This window comes from Hippocampus bargibanti, linkage group LG10 (assembly GCF_051943395.1).
Source record: "Hippocampus bargibanti isolate YZ-2025 linkage group LG10, ASM5194339v1, whole genome shotgun sequence".
In the NCBI taxonomy this organism is placed as follows: Eukaryota; Metazoa; Chordata; class Actinopteri; order Syngnathiformes; family Syngnathidae; genus Hippocampus; species Hippocampus bargibanti.
In genome coordinates, this window is record NC_142743.1 from 13,351,473 (window position 1) to 13,369,625 (window position 18,153).

Here is an 18,153-nt window from a genome sequence, read left to right on the forward strand (position 1 = left end):
CGACCATGCATGGTACGGCATTTTTACCTGAAAAAACAACCATGTAGAGTAAGACATTTTTATCTGAAAAAACAACCATATATTGTAAAAAAAGTACGGCGTTTTAGCCCTAAGAAACAACCATATATAGGCGTTTTTGACCTGAAAAAAAGCACCATGTATAGTCAGAGCTTTCTAGGCCAAAAATAAATGACCACGTATAGAAAATGCATTTTTACCTGAAAAATACGACCATGTATAGTAGAGTAAGGCATTTTTGACCCGAAAAAAAGACGACCATGTATAGTAAGACGTTTTTAGTCCGAAAAAAAACCCCAACCATGTGTATATAAGGCGTTTTTGACACAAAAAACAAACATGTTTTCTATAGCGTTTTTGACCCGAAAAAACCCCATCATGTAAAATAAAGCGTTTTTAGCCCGAAAAAAACCCCAACCATGTGTAGTAAGGTATTTTTAGTCCGAAAAAAAAAAAAAACGAGCATGTAAAGTAAGGCGTTTTTAGCCCGAAAAAAAAACAACAACCATGTGTAATAAGGTGTTTTTTGACCCTAAAAAAAACCCATCATGTATAGCACAGGTGTCAAAGTCAAGGCCCGCGGGCCAAATCCGGCCCACCACATCATTTTTTTCGGCCCGCGAAAGCAAATCAAACTTGTTAAATTCCATGATGATTGCTAAAATCTGAGCCAAAATTTCATATTTTTGGATGTCATCCACAAAAAAAGTCATTATTCTTGACTTCAGATTTGAAAACGAGTTATTCATTAATTTGCTGTGTGCGCTATATGTAATATTTGAAGGGATTTAAACATTCTAATGGGTTTCCCAAATTCCTAACGGCCCTCGAGAGGAAACCATAACTACAATGTGGCCCGCGGCAAAAAAATTACTTTGACACCCCTGATGTATAGTAAGGCGTTTTTAGCGCAAAAAAAAAAACAACCATGTCTAGTAAGGTGTTTTTAACCTGAAGAAATGACCATGTAAAGCAAGGCGTTTTTAGCCCGAAAAAAACAACAACCATGTATACTAAGGCGTTTTTAGCGAACAACCTAAGGCGTTTTTTAGCGAACAACCTAAGGCGTTTTTGACCTGGAAGAAAATGTATATTAACGCATTTTTACCTGAAAAAAAACCGACCATAGTAAGGTGTTTTTAGCCCGAAAAAAGGACCATGTAAAGTAAGGCGTTTTTAGTAAGGTGTTTTTAGACCAAAAAATACGACCATGTATACTAAGGCGTTTTTGACCCGAAAAAAAAAACATGTACATTAAGCCATTTTTACCTGAAAAAAAACAATGTATAGTAAGGTATTTTTAGCCTGAAAAAAGGACCATGTAAAGTAATACATCTGTCTGTGTAAGCTCTCAGTCGTACAGGAGTGGTCCATCGAAACGTCCGACACGTTCAAAGAAGTACAGATGACGGTTGAAGAAACCTTTTCATCCCGCATTGTTAGGCATTTTTAGCCTGTAAAAAACTACCATGTATAGTAAGGCGTTTTTAGCGCAAAAAAAACACCCGACCATGTATAGTAAGGTGTTTTTAGGTGGAAAAAAACCGACCATGTAGAGCAAGGCATTGTTTGGCCTGAAATAAAACGACCATGTATATAGTAAGGTGTTTTCACCCGAAAACCACCACCATGTAAAGTAAGGCATTATTAGCCCGAAGAAAAAAAACGGCCATGTTATAGTAAGGCATTTTTAGGTGAAATAAACGACCATGTATAATAAGGCGTTTTTAGCATGTAAAAAACGACCATGTATAGTAAGGTGTTTTTAGCGCAAATAAAACCCCGACCATGTATAGTAAGGTGTTTTTAGGTGGAAAAAAACAACCATGTATAGTAAGGCGTTTATAGAGAGAAAAAAACGACCATGTATAGTAAGGCGTTTTTGACCCAAAAATAACGACCATGTATAGTAAGGTGTTTTTAGCGCAAAAAAAACCCCGACCATGTATAGTAAGGTGTTTTTAGCCTGTAAAAAACGACCATGTATATAAGGCGTTTTTAGCGCAAAAAACCCCCCGACCATGTATACTATAGTAAGGTGTTTTTAGGTGAAAAAAAACGACCATGTACAGCAAGGCATTTTTTGGCCTGAAATAAAACGACCATGTATATAGTAAGGTGTTTTCACCCGAAAACCACCACCATGTAAAGTAAGGCATTTTTAGCCCGAAGAAAAAAAACCGCCATGTTATAGTAAGCCGTTTTTAGCGCAAAAAAAACCCCGACCATGTATACTATAGTAAGGTGTTTTTAGGTGAAAAAAAACGACCATGTACAGCAAGGCATTTTTTGGCCTGAAATAAAACGACCATGTATATAGTAAGGTGTTTTCACCCGAAAACCACCACCATGTAAAGTAAGGCATTTTTAGCCCGAAGAAAAAAAACGGCCATGTTATAGTAAGGCGTTTTTAGGTGAAATAAACGACCATGTATAATAAGGCGTTTTTAGCCTGTAAAAAACGACCATGTATAGTAAGGCGTTTTTAGCGCAAAAAAAAACCCCGACCATGTATACTATAGTAAGGTGTTTTTAGGTGAAAAAAAACGACCATGTACAGCAAGGCATTTTTTGGCCTGAAATAAAACGACCATGTATATAGTAAGGTGTTTTCACCCGAAAACCACCACCATGTAAAGTAAGGCATTTTTAGCCCGAAAAAAAAACATGACCATGTTATAGTAAGGCGTTTTTAGGTAAAATAAACGACCATGTATGATAAGGCGTTTTAGCCTGTAAAAAACGACCATGTATAGTAAGGTGTTTTTGACCCGAAAAAAACAACAACCGAAAACATCATGTATAGTAAGGTGTTTTAATCCCCCCCCCCCCTCAAAAAAAAAAACGACCATGGATAGTAATGCATTTTTACATGAAATAACGAACATGTAGTAAGGCATTTTTGATGGAAAAAAACAACCATGTATAGTAAGGTATTTTTAGCCTGTAAAAAAACGACCATGTATAGTAAGGTATTTTTAGCCGTAAAAAAAATGACCATGTATATATTGTAAGCCGTTTTTAGTTGAAAAAAAACAACCCTGGTTAGTAAGGTTTTTTTAGCCGTAAAATAAAAAAACACAACCATGTGTAGTAAGGCGTTTTAGCCCGAAAAAAAACGACCATGTAGACATTCTAATCTGAAAAAAATAACCATGTGGCATAAGGCATTTTTAGCCTGAAAAAAATTTATCATGTATAGTAAAGTACTCTTTGACATTTGACTCAGCATTGATTCAGACCTGATCTTATTTTTACCCCCTGGTACTTTGTACTATCTCTGTCACTGCTTTATTGCCTGTACATGATAGTTGTCCAAGTTAGCTCTTTGTTCCAGCTTCAGTTGTTGTTAAAGTGCTTTATAAATCAATATGTATTGTATTAGATAAATACACAAACAAATAAATATATAAATAAAAAACGCCAAACTATATTTAACAATATTTGAAAGGCTTTAAGAAATTAAACAACATGGATATAGCAGTTGATTAAAGTATGGGCAAAAACAAAACTATTTCATGGAGCACCCACCGCAGCAGTTCAGTTGGTCCACAAGGGGGCACCCTCCTATCGCGAAGATGCATTGGCGACCATGTACAACTTGAGTAATCCAGACAACAAAACTCCAGAAGTCAATTTTTATCGATTTTTTTGGTGGTTCGATACTCAACCATTCCGAGGACCTGAAGCGGGTGATACATTTTGTCAAAGCAAGTCTTTATTGTTAGAAATAATCATTCTTATTTACAGGAAATTAACAGCAGGAGAGGGTGGCGGTGGGGGGGCTTCCTGCTGGTCATTGACGTCACCTCATCGCCTCATTCACTGTCCGAAATCTCATCCAGCAGAATTTTCCGCACCACCTTCGGGTCGGCCCGGCCTTTGGTCTCCTTTTGAACCGAACCGATCAGCTTATTCAGAACTTTTTGGTTGCCTGCTCGGAAGGCCCGCACCTAAAACATAACACGCGTGTGTGTGTGGGGGCGGGGGGGATGTTTCGCACTTTGAAAGCCCGTAAAAAAAGTTGACTGGATGCGTCGGCGGGTCCTCAACCTCGTCCTGATGCGAGTCCAAAACCTTGGCGCAGACATGGTGCAGCTTCTCCGCGTCACTCATAAGACCCAAGTCCTGTTCGCTGACGATCTCAGCCGCCGTCTTGGCACCCGAATGCCTCCACATCTCTTGGAACACCTGGTGCACCCGTGGAAAATCAACCATGGTTTATTGTGTATGCGGGTGTGCGTGAGTGTGTACCGACCCGCTTGGCCACCGAGGAAGAGATGCTCCCCGCTTCCAAGAGCTCCAGCAGCTCGGCCATGGAGGACGGCAACACGGGACTGAAATTACAGCAATCCAATTTCCAATTATAGTGATACCTCGGTTTACGAACGTTACATTTATGACAATTTTACCATAGGATACGAACTATTTTTTGGGATACAAACGGAGCTGCCACAATGTGTCGTTCGTGAACGGGTCTGTTCTCCTAACAAGAAAATGGTGGCTGACTGTTTTGTCTTCTATTCCCCGAGCTGGTTCTTATAGCCGGATCTCAGAAGTGAACGAAGAGAGCCGGTACCTAACAAGGAGCCGGAAATGGGAGCAGACTTTTTTTGTCCTCTATTCCCCGCCCCCAGTCTTCGGTTAACCCCACGTGATTGGTCAAGAACGGGCATGGGGGGGGTAACATTAAAGAGACAGGCAGACGAAAGAACGGGAGTGAGAAAACACACACACACACACACGAAAGGGAGACGACAGAGCTTGAAACAAAAAAAAAACAAAAGTGAAATGGTGAGAAAATGGATAGAAAAGTTACATTTGGACTTGTTTCAACTTTGATAGTTCAAAAGCAAAGTGTAGACTGGAAGGTTAAAATATCCCATCAATCAGGCTCCACAAATAACCCGCACAAGCAATCTGTACACTTGATGCAAAAAGCTATCAACCCAGCTAAACAGAACACAATTGATGAGGAAAAAGGTAAAATTATCGCAGAGAAATCACCTCCAAGGGATCATTCCTCAAAATGGTGAAAGAAGAAGCCTATGTTCCTCATCAAGTGTTTAATGATGATGAAAGCGGCCACTCCATTCCATCAAGCCATCAAAGACCATCACAAAGGTCAATAAAACGACTTTATTGTACAGTGCAGTTTATTTCTTTAATTATAATACCATAGCAAATTTATTATACATAATACACACTTAGGCAAAACAGGTTAGGCAACTTTCGCAATGCTGATGAGGGTCGTTATGCTGATGAGGTGATACCGGGGGCAGTGGGGGTAATAGGCCAGTCGTTAGTCAGGAATGTAGGAACAATCAGTGGGGCCACAGGGAGGGGTCCCCCGCCCCCCCCCAACCTGAGAGTAGGGACCTATCATAGCTGTGTCCGGCGCCACCATGTCTGGACATTAGGGATATATAAATGGGGCCGATACGACCAGTCAGACTTTAGTTCGCTGACGAAGCCTCTTGGATAGGAGGCGAAACGTCCGAAACCTTCACTTTTGTACAGATGACGGCTGAAGAAACCTTCTCATCGATGGACCACTCCTGTACGACTGAGAGCTTACACAGACGTACATAATACAAGATATATTTTGTGTAGCTTAGAAAATTAGAAAGTAGAAATTTAGGTTTTATGGGGATCTGGGAACGGATTATTCTCATTTTAAAGGTTTCCTATGGGAAATTATTTTTTGGGATACACACTTTTCGCTTTACACACTGTCTGGGAACCAATTAAGTTCGTCAGCCAAGGTAACACTGTACTTTCCTATGTGCGTTGGCATCACCTTTGGTTGACGTTCAAGTCTTGCGTTTTGAGGAGGGCCAGCAGCTCGTTGGTCACCCAGCCAATCACCTTCCTCGGCTCGTGGCTGGTGGCTTTTAGCACACGCTCAAAATATTCCACCAGGCCGTCCTCGTTCTGAAACACACAATCGACGCCTGTGTTGCGTGATTTTTTTTTTTTTTGGGGGGGGGGGGGGGGGTCCAAAGGTCAGGTTGAGTTGAAATATTTGGGAGCATGTCATGCTAACAACAACATAGTGGCAAAATACAAACGATCATTTGCTGTCAGTTTGGATAAACTGGCAACTTTAACTCATTCACTGCCAGACGATGTGCAACAATAAGTGAGGTGAAGAGATTTTTTTCACCTTATTGCACCCAAATGGTCCAAAGTAATAAAAAAAAAACATCACAAAATTTATTTTTTACCATTTTATCAATATAAGTTTTGAGTTTAGTCTTTTAACTCATTCACTGCCAGATTATGTGCAAATGTGTGTCCAGTCCACTTCCAGGGTTTTTGTCATTGTGACTTGAATTGCAGGATCCACAGCATAATAATAATAATAATAATTGTTATTATTATTATTATAAAAATCATTTATACGTGCCTTTCAAAACTCTCAAGGACACTTTACAGTCAGGATATTTTTTTCTGTGGGTGAGCAGCGGCAGCCACACGCGCCAGCGTTCGCCCAACACGGAAGTAACCTAAAGTAAAACTTACCTTTGCTGATGCAACGCCAAGAGTGGGAATAAGCAATTAGTTAAATTAAAATACACAAAATAATAAATAAGAATCCACAAAGAAATAAACAAACAAAAAAAAACATTCACGCAATAGTGACTTTTAGGACTACATGAACATTCAATTCAGCGTAAGAAACTTTAGGCTCTCTTCTTTCATCAGGAAAAAATAGTTAATACCTAAATGATAGTGGTCTGGAGTTATCTGAGCTTGAAACGGGGGCAGATGTACAAAATACAATCCATACATGTTCATTTATCGAGCGCTTTCGCAACAGATGACGCTGTAAAGCGCCAACAAAGAGAATAGGGAAATGCTGCCCCCTCGTGGAAAGGAAAAACATGACCAGAGGTATGATCAGCGCTGGATCGGCGCCCAAGTTCGGGAATGGCGCTTCAAGTCATGCTTATCAATTCCTGAATACATTTTGGAATGGCAGTGAATGAGTTAAGAACCTTTTAATTTTAAAGGACAACCGACGTCACTTTTTTGATTTTTAATTGACACCAGAAACACGTTTTATAGCATCTAAAATACCCAAAACACGCAGTATGATATATTTAGTCAAATGCAAAACACCAATAAAAATGACTTAAAGTGTCCAAAATCTGCAAAAAATTGAGCTGCGAATTGGGCATTTTCAGAAAGTCCCGCCCCCAGTTCGTGACGTCACGCCAAGACGTCTTAAATTGCTCGAGAATCAAAACAATGGCTTCAGATTTGGAGAATATGCTTTCTTGTTACACATCCAGTTATAAATATGATTCAAATAGTTCTGAAGAGGAAAGCATACATGTTTGCAATCGATTAAAGAATTTATTCCGGGCCATTTTGAGGCAACATTGGGGGAAAATCTCTCACCCAAAAAGAGACAGAAAATGGCCACCGAGCTCCCGTGAGGAATTAATCAGCCCGTTTCCACAGGCTAATAAATTCCTTATATGGAGCTTGGTCGCCCTCTTCTGGCGGCTTTTGGTGCAACATGACGTTTTCAGACCAAACAAGCACAGCAAAATGCATTGACGTGATGGAAGGACTGCTACAATGTGTCCTTTTTTTCGGGCAGGGGCGTTCCTGACATGACGTCACGTACGGACTCGTCAGCAACTCAAAAACAAGACTTCGTGAATATTCAGCGCGCTTCTTAAAACGTAAAATATAGCTATATGAGGTGGAATCTTTGTAAAATACGCTCAGTAGAAGTCATTTGAAGCCATTTTACAAATTATGGACACAACTTGTCCGGAGACGTCGGTTGTCCTTTAAAGTTGCTTTCACTATTCCGTACGCTGTGGCTCAAGCAGAGGGGTCCATAGGACCGCCACTGCAGCCAAACGGCAGCGAATTTTTGTAAGATACCGACCAGGAGGGTGAAAGCGTGCTCGGGCAGGATGCTGTACGTCTCCACCAGCCTGACTCTGGTCACGGCGGGTAGCTCGGGAAGTTTGGACCTCAAAGTCTGCACCACCACCGCTTGCCGGACGTCGGCGCCCGCCGGGACCGAGGACGGGTCTTCGTACACCATCAGAGGCGGGAGGTTGGGCTCGGGCATGAACCTAGAGGGGGGTCAAAGGGCGTGGATAGCGATTGCTAGCTAAACATCTTATTAGAATTCTAAAAATTGCCTCCTGACTGTTTTTTTTTATCTCATTTTGTCTGTTCGGGTCCAATTTTGGACAGAGTGTCCTTACTCACCTGTAGTCTTGGAGACCCTCTTTGTCCCTCATGGGCACGGTGGTCCTACAAAATCACAACATGCACCAATAAAATGCAGCAGCAGTCATTGGCGAAGATGATGAAAGCTTTGGTGAAAGCGACTCCCGTTCATCATGGCGGGTAAGACGAATCGGGAAGTACCCAGATTTGGAATCGTAAGACCGCGTCTCGTTGTGGACGCTGCCTCCTCCGCGCACGATGTCCATCTGTCTCTGGATCTCGTAGTCTGGCCATGGAAAAGGAAAAAAAAAGAACATTCATGCGTTTTTTTTGGACCACATTTTATATGGAGGAGGATATTGATGTCGTAGTGTACACGAGGGAAAAAAAAAAGATTCATTCTGTTTTTTTGGGAACATTTTAGATTGCGAAGGAAAAAGTGGCCATGGAAAAAAAGATCCATCCATTTTATTTCGACATTTTAGAATGTGATGTCCAAGTGTCCACGCGGGAAAAACTAAAGAACATCGACATATTTTTTGGGACACTAACGTAAAAAAAAAAAAAAAAAAAACATCCATTGTTTTTTGGAGGTTGACGTCAAAGTGCGCACAAGAAAAAAAAAATAGGCATCTATTTTTGGGGACGACATTTTATATGACGGCAGAAATTGACATCAAAGTGCCAACGGGGGTAAAAAAAAATAAATAAATAAAAAAACATCCATCCTTTTTTGGACATTGATGTGAACAAAAAAAAAGAAATAATATCCATCCATTTTTTGGGACGACATTTTATATGACGGCAGAAATTGACGTCAAAGTGGCCACGGGGGTAAATAAATAAATAAATAAATAAATACATACATACATACATACATACATACATACATACATGCATGCATGCATGCATACATACATACATACATACATACAATTAAATAAAATCCATCCATTTTTCGGACTTTGTCGTCAAAAAAAAATAAAGAAAGAAAGAACATCAATCCATTTATCGGGACATTTTATAAGTAACCAACCAACTAACTACCTAACTAACTAACTAACTAAATGAATAAATAAATAAAACCCACCCATTTTTTGGACATTTACGTAAAAAAAATAAGAAAAAAAAGAACATTCATTCATTTTTGGGATGCCATTTTATACACAGCGTGTGAACAGGAAAAAAAAAAGAATACCCTTCCTTTTTTTGGACTTTGACGTCAAAGTGCCCACGGAAATCATAAAAAATAAATCAAATAAGTAATTATTTAATGAAAAAAACATTTTAGGACATTTTACACGCCGCCATTTTACTCGAGGTCAAACTGCCGACGGGCATCTTGGTGACATACGCCCAGCGGCCATTTTGGGAATGGACGGGCAGCCATGCGCCGCGCTTACCGATGGCCCTGGCCAGGTATCGGATGCTGTTGATGTTCTTCACCTCCGTCCTGACGCCGAGCGCTTCGCCGGGTCGGCGCACCGACACGTTGGCGTCCACCCTCAACTGACCCTCTGCGGGGATTTTTGTTGTTGTTGTCATTTTGTCACGTGTCGCTTCTCGCGTTTGCGGTCGAACGGGCCTCCTACCCGACATGTTTCCTTGACAAGTACCGAGTGCCTGCAGGATGAGTTGCAGCTCGCGGACGGCCGCCGCCGCCTCCTCGCCGCACGTCATGTCGGGCTCCATCACCAGCTCCATGAGGCCCACCCCTGAGCGAGACACGGGCGGGCTTCAATGCGCCATTTTGGGGTGGGCGAAGGGGGTCTCTCACCGGCCCGGTTGAGGTCGACGAGCGTCTGTCCGCGGGCGTCGTCGTGCAGGCTCTTGCCGCTGTCCTGCTCCAGCTGGATCTGCTTGACGCGGACGTTCCTTCCAAGCACGCGGTCGCCTTTCTGGCCCCCCAGGACGGTGTAGTTCAGCACGCCGTCCACGGCCACCGGTTGGCGCTGCTGCGTGATCTGGTAGCCCGCCTGACATGAAATCAGAATATTATTACCTATTAGAACCTCTAAAGATGGAGGACACTGATTTGCTGTGGTGACACCTTGAAGGGAAAAGATGAAAGGAAAAGAAGATATTAGAAATAATAATCCGTCCATCCATGTTCTCCCGCTTATCCGAGGTGGGGTCACGTTACAAAATTTACAATCTCAAAATTCTCTCATAAAATGATCGACATTTCAAAAATATTGACCCTTTTTTTAATATTTCATCTTATTATAAAACAAAAAAACCACCAAAATCATAATCATCATACAGTCAAAGAAACGTCTCGGTTCTTGACCAATTTGGTTTTTCAACCCAAAAAAATATTTTTTTAGCCTGTGTTTACAAACGAAAATGGGTTCTCGAGCAAACTGAGCGCACCTGAACGCACCACTGGACACCTCTCCGCTTCCTTGTACAGCGATACCTCAGTTTACGAACGCTTGAGCTCACGAACTCTTCGCCTTACGAACATTAAATTCGCGAGTATATAATCTTGGCATACGAACTACATTTCGGCGGACAAAACCAAACCACACTGGCGGACTAGTTTTCGTCACCTCTTTTCTTTGAGTGCAGACGTGGTTTGTAATCGAGTGGAGTACTTTTGCTATTATGGGACCGAAAAAGACCCCACCACAGGCTAGTGTTAAGCCAACGGGGACACAAAAGAAAAACTTCTGTTGAGTTGGGTGAACGAAATGCAGCTCGCAGGGGACAGTGTAAGTGAGGGTATTATCGCCGAGGCAACTTACACTCGGATATCATCAAGAGGTTACTACATCAACGACCATCACAAAGGTAAATAAAACTTTATTATACAGTAGTTTATTTCTTTAATTACAATACAATAGCACATTTATTATACATAAAACAAGGTATATTTTGTGTAGTTTTAAGGCTTATTTAGTAGAAAATTATGTTTTATGGGTACCTGGAAACGGATTATTCTCATTTTAATGGTTTATTATGGGAAATAAATGTTTGGAAGACGAACTTTACACACTTTCTGGGAACCAATTAAGTTCGGAAGCTGAGGAATCAGTGTACGTCACTTCCTGGTGTCACGTCTTATTGTGACCGATGCATTATCTTCGTGTAGCGTTCCATTGTGAGCAGTCGTGTTTGTATTGTTCAATGACGATTTAAAAAAAAAATGTTACATTGATGATAATGTTTCGGTTTTTGACCAACTCAATTCAAACAGGTTTCTGGTTATGGTTAAAAAAACAAAACAGGTTTGACTGTATTCAGAAAAACTTTATCTGGGAATGTAAAGTGTCCTCGAGAGTTTTGAAAGGCGCTTATAAATTAAATGTATTATGATGATTATGGGTGCATTTCCATTTTCTGCTTGTAGAGGGCAGTCAAATCAACCTAAAAACGGCTGTTGGTGCCCTTCAGTTTTTGAAACTTGAAGGTTGGTGAAATCAATTCACACAAGAGATGCAAAAAAATGATTCCCCGCCCCCCGCCTGTGCCCCCCTGCACCCATTATTGCTCTTCTCTTAGCGTCCATCAAAAGTCAGAGGGGCGAATGCCAAGTGGCAGAATAATGAGCGCCAGTTTAACATACTGCGTCTTCAAAAGCGCTCAGCGGGATTCATACGGCAAATATGAAATCATAAATGCAAGTCAATGTTGTTAAAATGACAATCCGGGTTGAACCGCTTTGTTAAAATGCAGCAGCTGGGCTGTTGCTTTTTCACTCTCGAGGTTCCCCCTCACCTCCCTGAAAAGCACGATAATAATCAATATTTCATCTGTTTCTCGTATTCCTCGAGCTGGCCACGTTGCCACGGTAACCGTATCGTATAAGGTGACTCATGCAAGGTGGGAATGGAGCGCAGGGGTGGGATTTCGCTGACGGAATAACTTCACCAGTAAGAACGGCAGCTAGTCATCAGTCTGATTTTAATGTTTTTTTTCCCCCGCTGTAACACGGGAATAATTGCACAATGTGATTTAAAAAATACATTATTTCCCCCCAATTTACAGTGATACCTTGGCTTACGAATTTATTGGTTCCCAGACAGAGTGTGTAAGGTGAAAAGTGTGTATCCCAAAATTAATTTCCCATAGGAAAGCATTAAAATGAGAATAATCCGTTCCCAGGTCCCCATAAAACATCATTTTCTACTTTCTAATTTTCTAAGCCTTAAAACTACACAAAATATACCTTATTTTATCTGTAATAAATGTGTTATGGTATTATAATGAAAGAAATAAACTGTACTATATAACAAAGTCGTTTTATTTACCTTTGTGATGGTCGTTGATGGCTTGATGGAATGGAGTGGCCGGTTTCATCAGCATTAAACTCTTGAAGAGGAACGTAACCTTCTTCTTTCACCATCTGATCACAAGGAATGATCCCTTGTAGGTGCTCTGTGATAATTGTAGCTAGTTCCTTATCAATTGTGTTCTGTTTAGCTGGGTTGATAGCTTTTTGCATCAAGTGTACAGATAGCTTGTGCGGGTTGTTTGTGGAGCCTGATTGATGGGATATTTTAACCTTGCGGTCTACACTCTGCCTTTGAACGATCAAAGTTAAAACTCTCTCACTGTCGTCTGCCTGTCTCTTTATGTTCAAACCACCCCTGCTCACAGCAGCGTTCTTGACCAATCACGTGGCTTTAACCAAAGACTGGGGGCGGGGAATAGAGGACAAAAACAGTCGGCTGCCATTTTGTTGTTAGAAGAACGGGCTGGTTCGCGAACGACACATTACTCATTGAGGCAGCTCCGTGTACGAAAAAGTTCATATGCCAAGGTAAAATTTTCATCAATGTAACGTTCGTAAACCGAAAAGTTAGTAACCTAAGGGGTTCGTAAACTGAGGTATTACTGTATTATTATTGTTATCATTTTTTTATGCCACCAAGGAAAATTAACCAGTCATTTTTTAAATTTATTTTTTTAGGTTCAAATCTAAGTAACTCCCACTTTTTTGATAATCCCAACAAATGAAACGAGCCCGAACATGAAGCAAGGAAGTGAAATTTTGCACTCACGGGGAGATCAGCGTAGAAGTAGTGCTTGCGGTCAAAAAGGGACTTCCTGTTGATGCGACAGTCGAGAGCCAAGGCTGTCATGACGGCTGCCTCCGCACATCGTTTATTCAGGACCTGGTGTGGCACAAATGGCGGTGACGGTTCCTAACGAAGCAATAATGACGATATGACGCTTGGGGAGGTTCAAGTACTTACAGGTAACGTGCCAGGTAAGGAGGCATCGAAGAAAGAGACGAGGGAGTTTGGAGGCGAAAGGAAGCGCACGGCCGAGCCGGAGAACATTTTAGTGTGGGAGTGAATCTGGGCGTGGATCTCCAAGCCCACGACGCCTTCCAGGCGCATGGGAATGCTATCGAATCGAGAATCAAGTCAGAATAGGACATGACAGATAAAGTTACGATGTAATATAAACAAAGGCCAATGTTTGTTACGTCTATAAAAATAAATACAATCAACATTCACATCCCTGAAAATTTCTGAAACCAGAATAGCCGAGTAATACGCGGGGTCCAGGAAAGACCCGTACCACGCGTGTGCACAATTAATTTAAAGGAAGCTAACAGCAACCACTGCGCCGTATGCCTGTTCTTGTGTTTTGAATTAACGTTGAGTACAGTACTTACTATTATGACGATTTTGGATTTATTGTTTTTATTGGAAACTGTAATTTTCACTATTAACCCATAATCCGGAATGGGAATCCGTAATCTGGCAGGTATGCATTCAATCACATTACCTGGAGGATTACGTTGAATTGTTATGCGATATTGCAATGACAAAAAAAGCTACGGTAAAAGTCATATGGTCTGTTGTCATTCCAAATTTTTAACACTGTGAGAAAAAAATGGTTCAGGAAATAAGACATAAAACTTTCTAAATGGGAAATTTCGAATATTTGCCAAAGACTAAATTGAAATAGGGTCATTGGAAATAGTTCGAGCGCTTAAAAAAAATCAACCTTGGAATTTGTTGATGATACTAGTGCAGCGTGTTCTACCGCAGACAAATTTCCTTGTGTGTTCTACATACTTGGCATGTCTGATACTGATTATAGTTCTTATGTCATTGTTATGAGAAAAAGATATGAACAAATTGGCAATGCAATTTCTTTCATGTTGTGAGGCGTTGATGTATTTTAATTCGTCGACCGTGTAGGGCAGGGAGAGGTTGGGTGTCACAAATGACAAAAACACATCGTAGCTACAAGTCTGCACGGACAAGCTAGCAGGTTAGCAGCGAAATATACTCCCGTTTATCGTCTTCACCAACCTCTTCGTCGCGCGTTGCAACCGATCGTTATGTCTCAGACAATCGACGGTCAAACTCCGGACTGTAAAGTACGCATTGGGACACAATAATAATGTTGGTTTCATCATTTTGTAGCGAACTCTTGCCGCAGCAACGGGGGCTGCCATGTTTGGCAACAAGACGAGGTTACATATGGGAAATGTAGTTCTTCGCGCTGTGAAGACACAGGTCCCAGTTGTTTCTTTAAACTACAAATCCCATAGCACTTGGAAATGACGTATTTCCTGTTTGACGTTTGGCGGGACTCGCTGGAAGAGAAACTCAACCTTGAAACAACGTCGCTTCAACATGATGGCAACCAACGGAAAGACATGCAACGATGGTCCGGTGAACGGAACCTCGAGTGAGGAGACCCGCTTCACCTTCAGCCCGGAGCCGAGCGTGGAAGACATCCGTCGCATGCAGGCCGAATTCACCGACGAGCGCGACTGGAACAAGTTCCACCAGCCCCGCAACCTCCTCTTGGCCATGGTGGGCGAGGTAGGCGAGGTCTCGGAGCTCTTCCAGTGGAAGGGCGACGTGGCCGACGGCTTGCCCGACTGGAGCGACTCGGAGCGGGAGCAGCTGGCCCATGAGCTGAGCGACGTGTTCATCTACCTGGTGGAGCTGGCCGAGAAATGCCGCGTGGACCTGCCCCAAGCTGTCCTCCGCAAAATGGCCTTGAACAGACTCAAGTACCCCGCGAGCATAGTGCACGGCTCGGCTAAGAAGTACACCGAATATCAGGACTGATTTTATTTTTATTTTTTAAACAATGTGGGACTTTGGTGGTGGCAATCATGTTTTCAGCTACTTAAAACTATTTCCGTGCTCCAAGTTACTTTCGGACAGTCGCTATTGCTTTTTTAAACTTCATTTCCGTGGGTCATTTAAACCCCATTTGGAAATAGTACACAAATGTAATATAACTATGTTGTGAAACTACAAACATTTCACATCCACTCATTTTTTTTCTTCGTTTCACATTTCCTTTTTTCTGTGAAAGCAATCATCCAAAGTAAAACGTTTTTTTTCTTCTTTGAATTACAGCAGTCACCCCAACATCTTTGCTTAAAATTACATGAAAGTTTTCAGATTTCTTCCACCTCATTTACACATGAACCTAATTTTTTGGGGGAAAAAAGATGATCAATACCATGGTTGTGTACGTGATAACGTACAAGAAAAGCACTTTGTTTGTCACTCCCAGTTAAAACTGACTCAAAATAAACATCAAATACCATGTTTTGTGTTTAAAACCAATTAAATGTGCTTTAAAAATGGCCCCGCTAGCTTAAAGCAAATAGAATGGAAAACGCAATCGTATTTAGGAAAAAAATATATACACATTTACGCACCATAAATATTTCTAAAGATTTTATTGAAATATTAAAAATATATATTTGGCAAAATAAAAACAAACACCATTTAATAAAATAAATACAATTGAAAAGAATTATAAACGTTATGGGTTTTTTTAATATCGGACAAAAACATTTAAACATCTGTATGTTTTTTAGAATATATATAGTATATCTTACAAATGTCTGTGTAAGCTCTCAGTCATACAGGAGTGGTGCATCGATGAAAAGATTTCTTCAGCTGTAATCTGTACTTCTTTGAAGGTGTTGGACGTTTCGCTCTTCGTCCAAAAAGCTTCATCAGCGAACGAACATTTTTGCTGGTAAACGTCCAACACCTTCAAAGAAGTACAGATGACGGCAGAAGAAACCTTTTCATTGATATTACAAATGATAAATTCTTCAAACATATTTTTGATGAATTAAGATGAATGATAGGAATTAAGTTTTAATCTGTTATAATTGTTATAATATCAATTTAATTTTTTACATGTTAATATTAATTAAAAAGAAAAAATCACAGATTCTCTCCTTTTGGGGTAAATATTTCCACCACATTTACTTTTTTTTGTATTTTGACTGAATAAAACAGCACCAAAAATAAATATAAATGAAAAGACATTTTCTGAGGGATGAATTGTTAAACGATGAGGTGGTGAACGCAGCGCATTGTACTTCAACTGCACTCTGAATGGCCTCCAAGGCTATCCTCTGTCAAAGAGACTGTTGCTAGGAAGCATCGTTGCTATGGAGGAAGGGGGGGGGGGTCGCTTTCATTTAGACATGGACCACCGAAGGGGGGAGCCCTTTCGCCCTTCATTGCCAACCTGATGCGGGCGGCTTGGTAGGAAAAAAAATCTTAAAGTGTGGAGAAAATGGGTTAGAGAAGCACTTTACTTATTTTTTAGAGGATGTGTCACTCATATCGCCTGCGCCCACAGATGGTTGAATGGAGGCTGTATTTCAAAGCAGATGACATTCTACTGTCCATCATTCAGCGTGTGTGTGTGTGTGTGTGTGTGTGTGTGTGTGTGTGTGTGTGGAGGGGGGGAGCTTCACCATTAAAGGCTGCATCTGAAGGCCAATTTGTGTTCTAACACTGCAATGGCTATCCAGGCTCATAAGGGTCCATCAATTGCATAATGTCCTTCAAATGCGTCATTCTTTTCATGTTTATCAACATTTTTTTACAACATATTTTATGTTTCTGCTTACCCGTGTCTCGAAACGACTGCGTTTCGAGACTGCGACTGCGGACAAATCAGCCCATTTCCAACGGAGCTTGGGTGCCATGTTGTGCATTTTCTGGGACGCTACATTGGAGTACATCGAATTGATACGGAAGGACTTCTTTAATCGATTGCAAAAAGTTATGCTTTCCTCTTCAGAACTATTTGAATCATATTTATAACTGGATGAGTAACAAGAAAGCATTTTCTCTGAATCTGAACTCTCTGAAGCCATTGTTTTGATTCTGGAGCAAGGCAGTTTGTAAAGGAGTATCCTGGCATGACGTCACGAACAAGCGGGGCGGGACTTTCTGAATCTCCCCAGAGCTCATTTGTGGCAGTTTTGAGACACTTTAAGTCATTTTTATTGGTGTTTTGCATTTGACCAAAAATATCAGCCTGTGTGTTTTGGGTATTTTAGATGCTATAAAAGGTTTTTCTGATGTCAGTTAGGAAACAAAAAAATGGTGTCGGTTGTCCTTTAAATGTCTTTCAAATGCAGCCAGAAAAGCGTCGGGCGTGGTGTTTGCATCCACAAGCAGTCAGCCGAGCATAGCGATTGAGGCCCTTGCGACTCAACCCAACTTTGCCTTTGTGATCAAGTGAGCAGCAGAAGCCAACCTGCCTTGGGCGTCTTTGTCCACGCGTCCATTTGTCTCTCTGCATTTCTGCTCCTTTGTTGTCTTTTTTATCGTTCTCACCGGGTCATCAAGCGGTCGCCACTTCCTGCTCCTTTCTTCTTCTCCATTTGTTGCCAGCCAAGGAATTTGTGGAGCCAAAGCCTGACTTTGCATCACTCTTGAGGAGAAAACCAATAAGTAAATAAATAAAAGAGAAAAACGCAAATCACAACAGAACCAGCAAATATTTTAACATATACAGTATATATATATATATATATATATATATATATATATATGACATTTTGTGCTTTAAATATTGATTATATATTTTTGTATTAATATTTAAAAATTAAAAAATGTGTAATTTTGATATATTTGTAACATCTGAACATATACATTAGATTTATTTGTATTGAGAGAATAAAAA

General features: G+C 40.9%; 2 protein-coding genes across 2 annotated transcripts; one reads left to right on the top strand and one right to left on the bottom strand.

Moving 5' to 3' along the window:
- Positions 1-3,341: 3,341 nt before the first annotated feature.
- On the bottom strand, positions 3,342-14,664 carry gatb (glutamyl-tRNA amidotransferase subunit B). The gene is made up of 13 exons (XM_089006727.1): positions 14,496-14,664; positions 13,422-13,575; positions 13,227-13,340; positions 9,998-10,196; positions 9,813-9,935; positions 9,624-9,737; positions 8,422-8,506; positions 8,260-8,304; positions 7,928-8,120; positions 5,819-5,952; positions 4,277-4,355; positions 4,072-4,209; positions 3,342-3,971 (listed from the first exon to the last, which is right to left on the bottom strand). Exons 1-13 carry the CDS (start codon positions 14,639-14,641, stop codon positions 3,837-3,839), a joined length of 1,659 nt encoding a protein of 552 aa, XP_088862853.1. The 5' UTR covers positions 14,642-14,664; the 3' UTR covers positions 3,342-3,836.
- An 82-nt stretch (positions 14,665-14,746) lies between these two features.
- Positions 14,747-17,890, top strand: dctpp1 (dCTP pyrophosphatase 1). The gene has a single exon (XM_089006728.1). It carries the CDS (start codon positions 14,823-14,825, stop codon positions 15,264-15,266), a length of 444 nt encoding a protein of 147 aa, XP_088862854.1. The 5' UTR covers positions 14,747-14,822; the 3' UTR covers positions 15,267-17,890.
- The last annotated feature ends 263 nt before the right edge of the window (positions 17,891-18,153 follow it).

Excerpts from the sequence above, each read along its gene's own strand:
- gatb (XM_089006727.1), bottom strand. The coding sequence starts at position 14,641 with ATGGCAGCCCCCGTTGCTGCGGCAAGAGTTCGCTACAAAATGATGAAA. Across the intron at positions 10,197-13,226 it reads ACTTCTACGCTGATCTCCCC|GCGGGCTACCAGATCACGCA; the intron begins GTGAGTGCAAAA and ends ATTTCATGTCAG. Across the intron at positions 8,507-9,623 it reads ATACCTGGCCAGGGCCATCG|ACTACGAGATCCAGAGACAG; the intron begins GTAAGCGCGGCG and ends TTCCATGGCCAG.
- dctpp1 (XM_089006728.1), top strand. The coding sequence starts at position 14,823 with ATGATGGCAACCAACGGAAAGACATGCAACGATGGTCCGGTGAACGGA.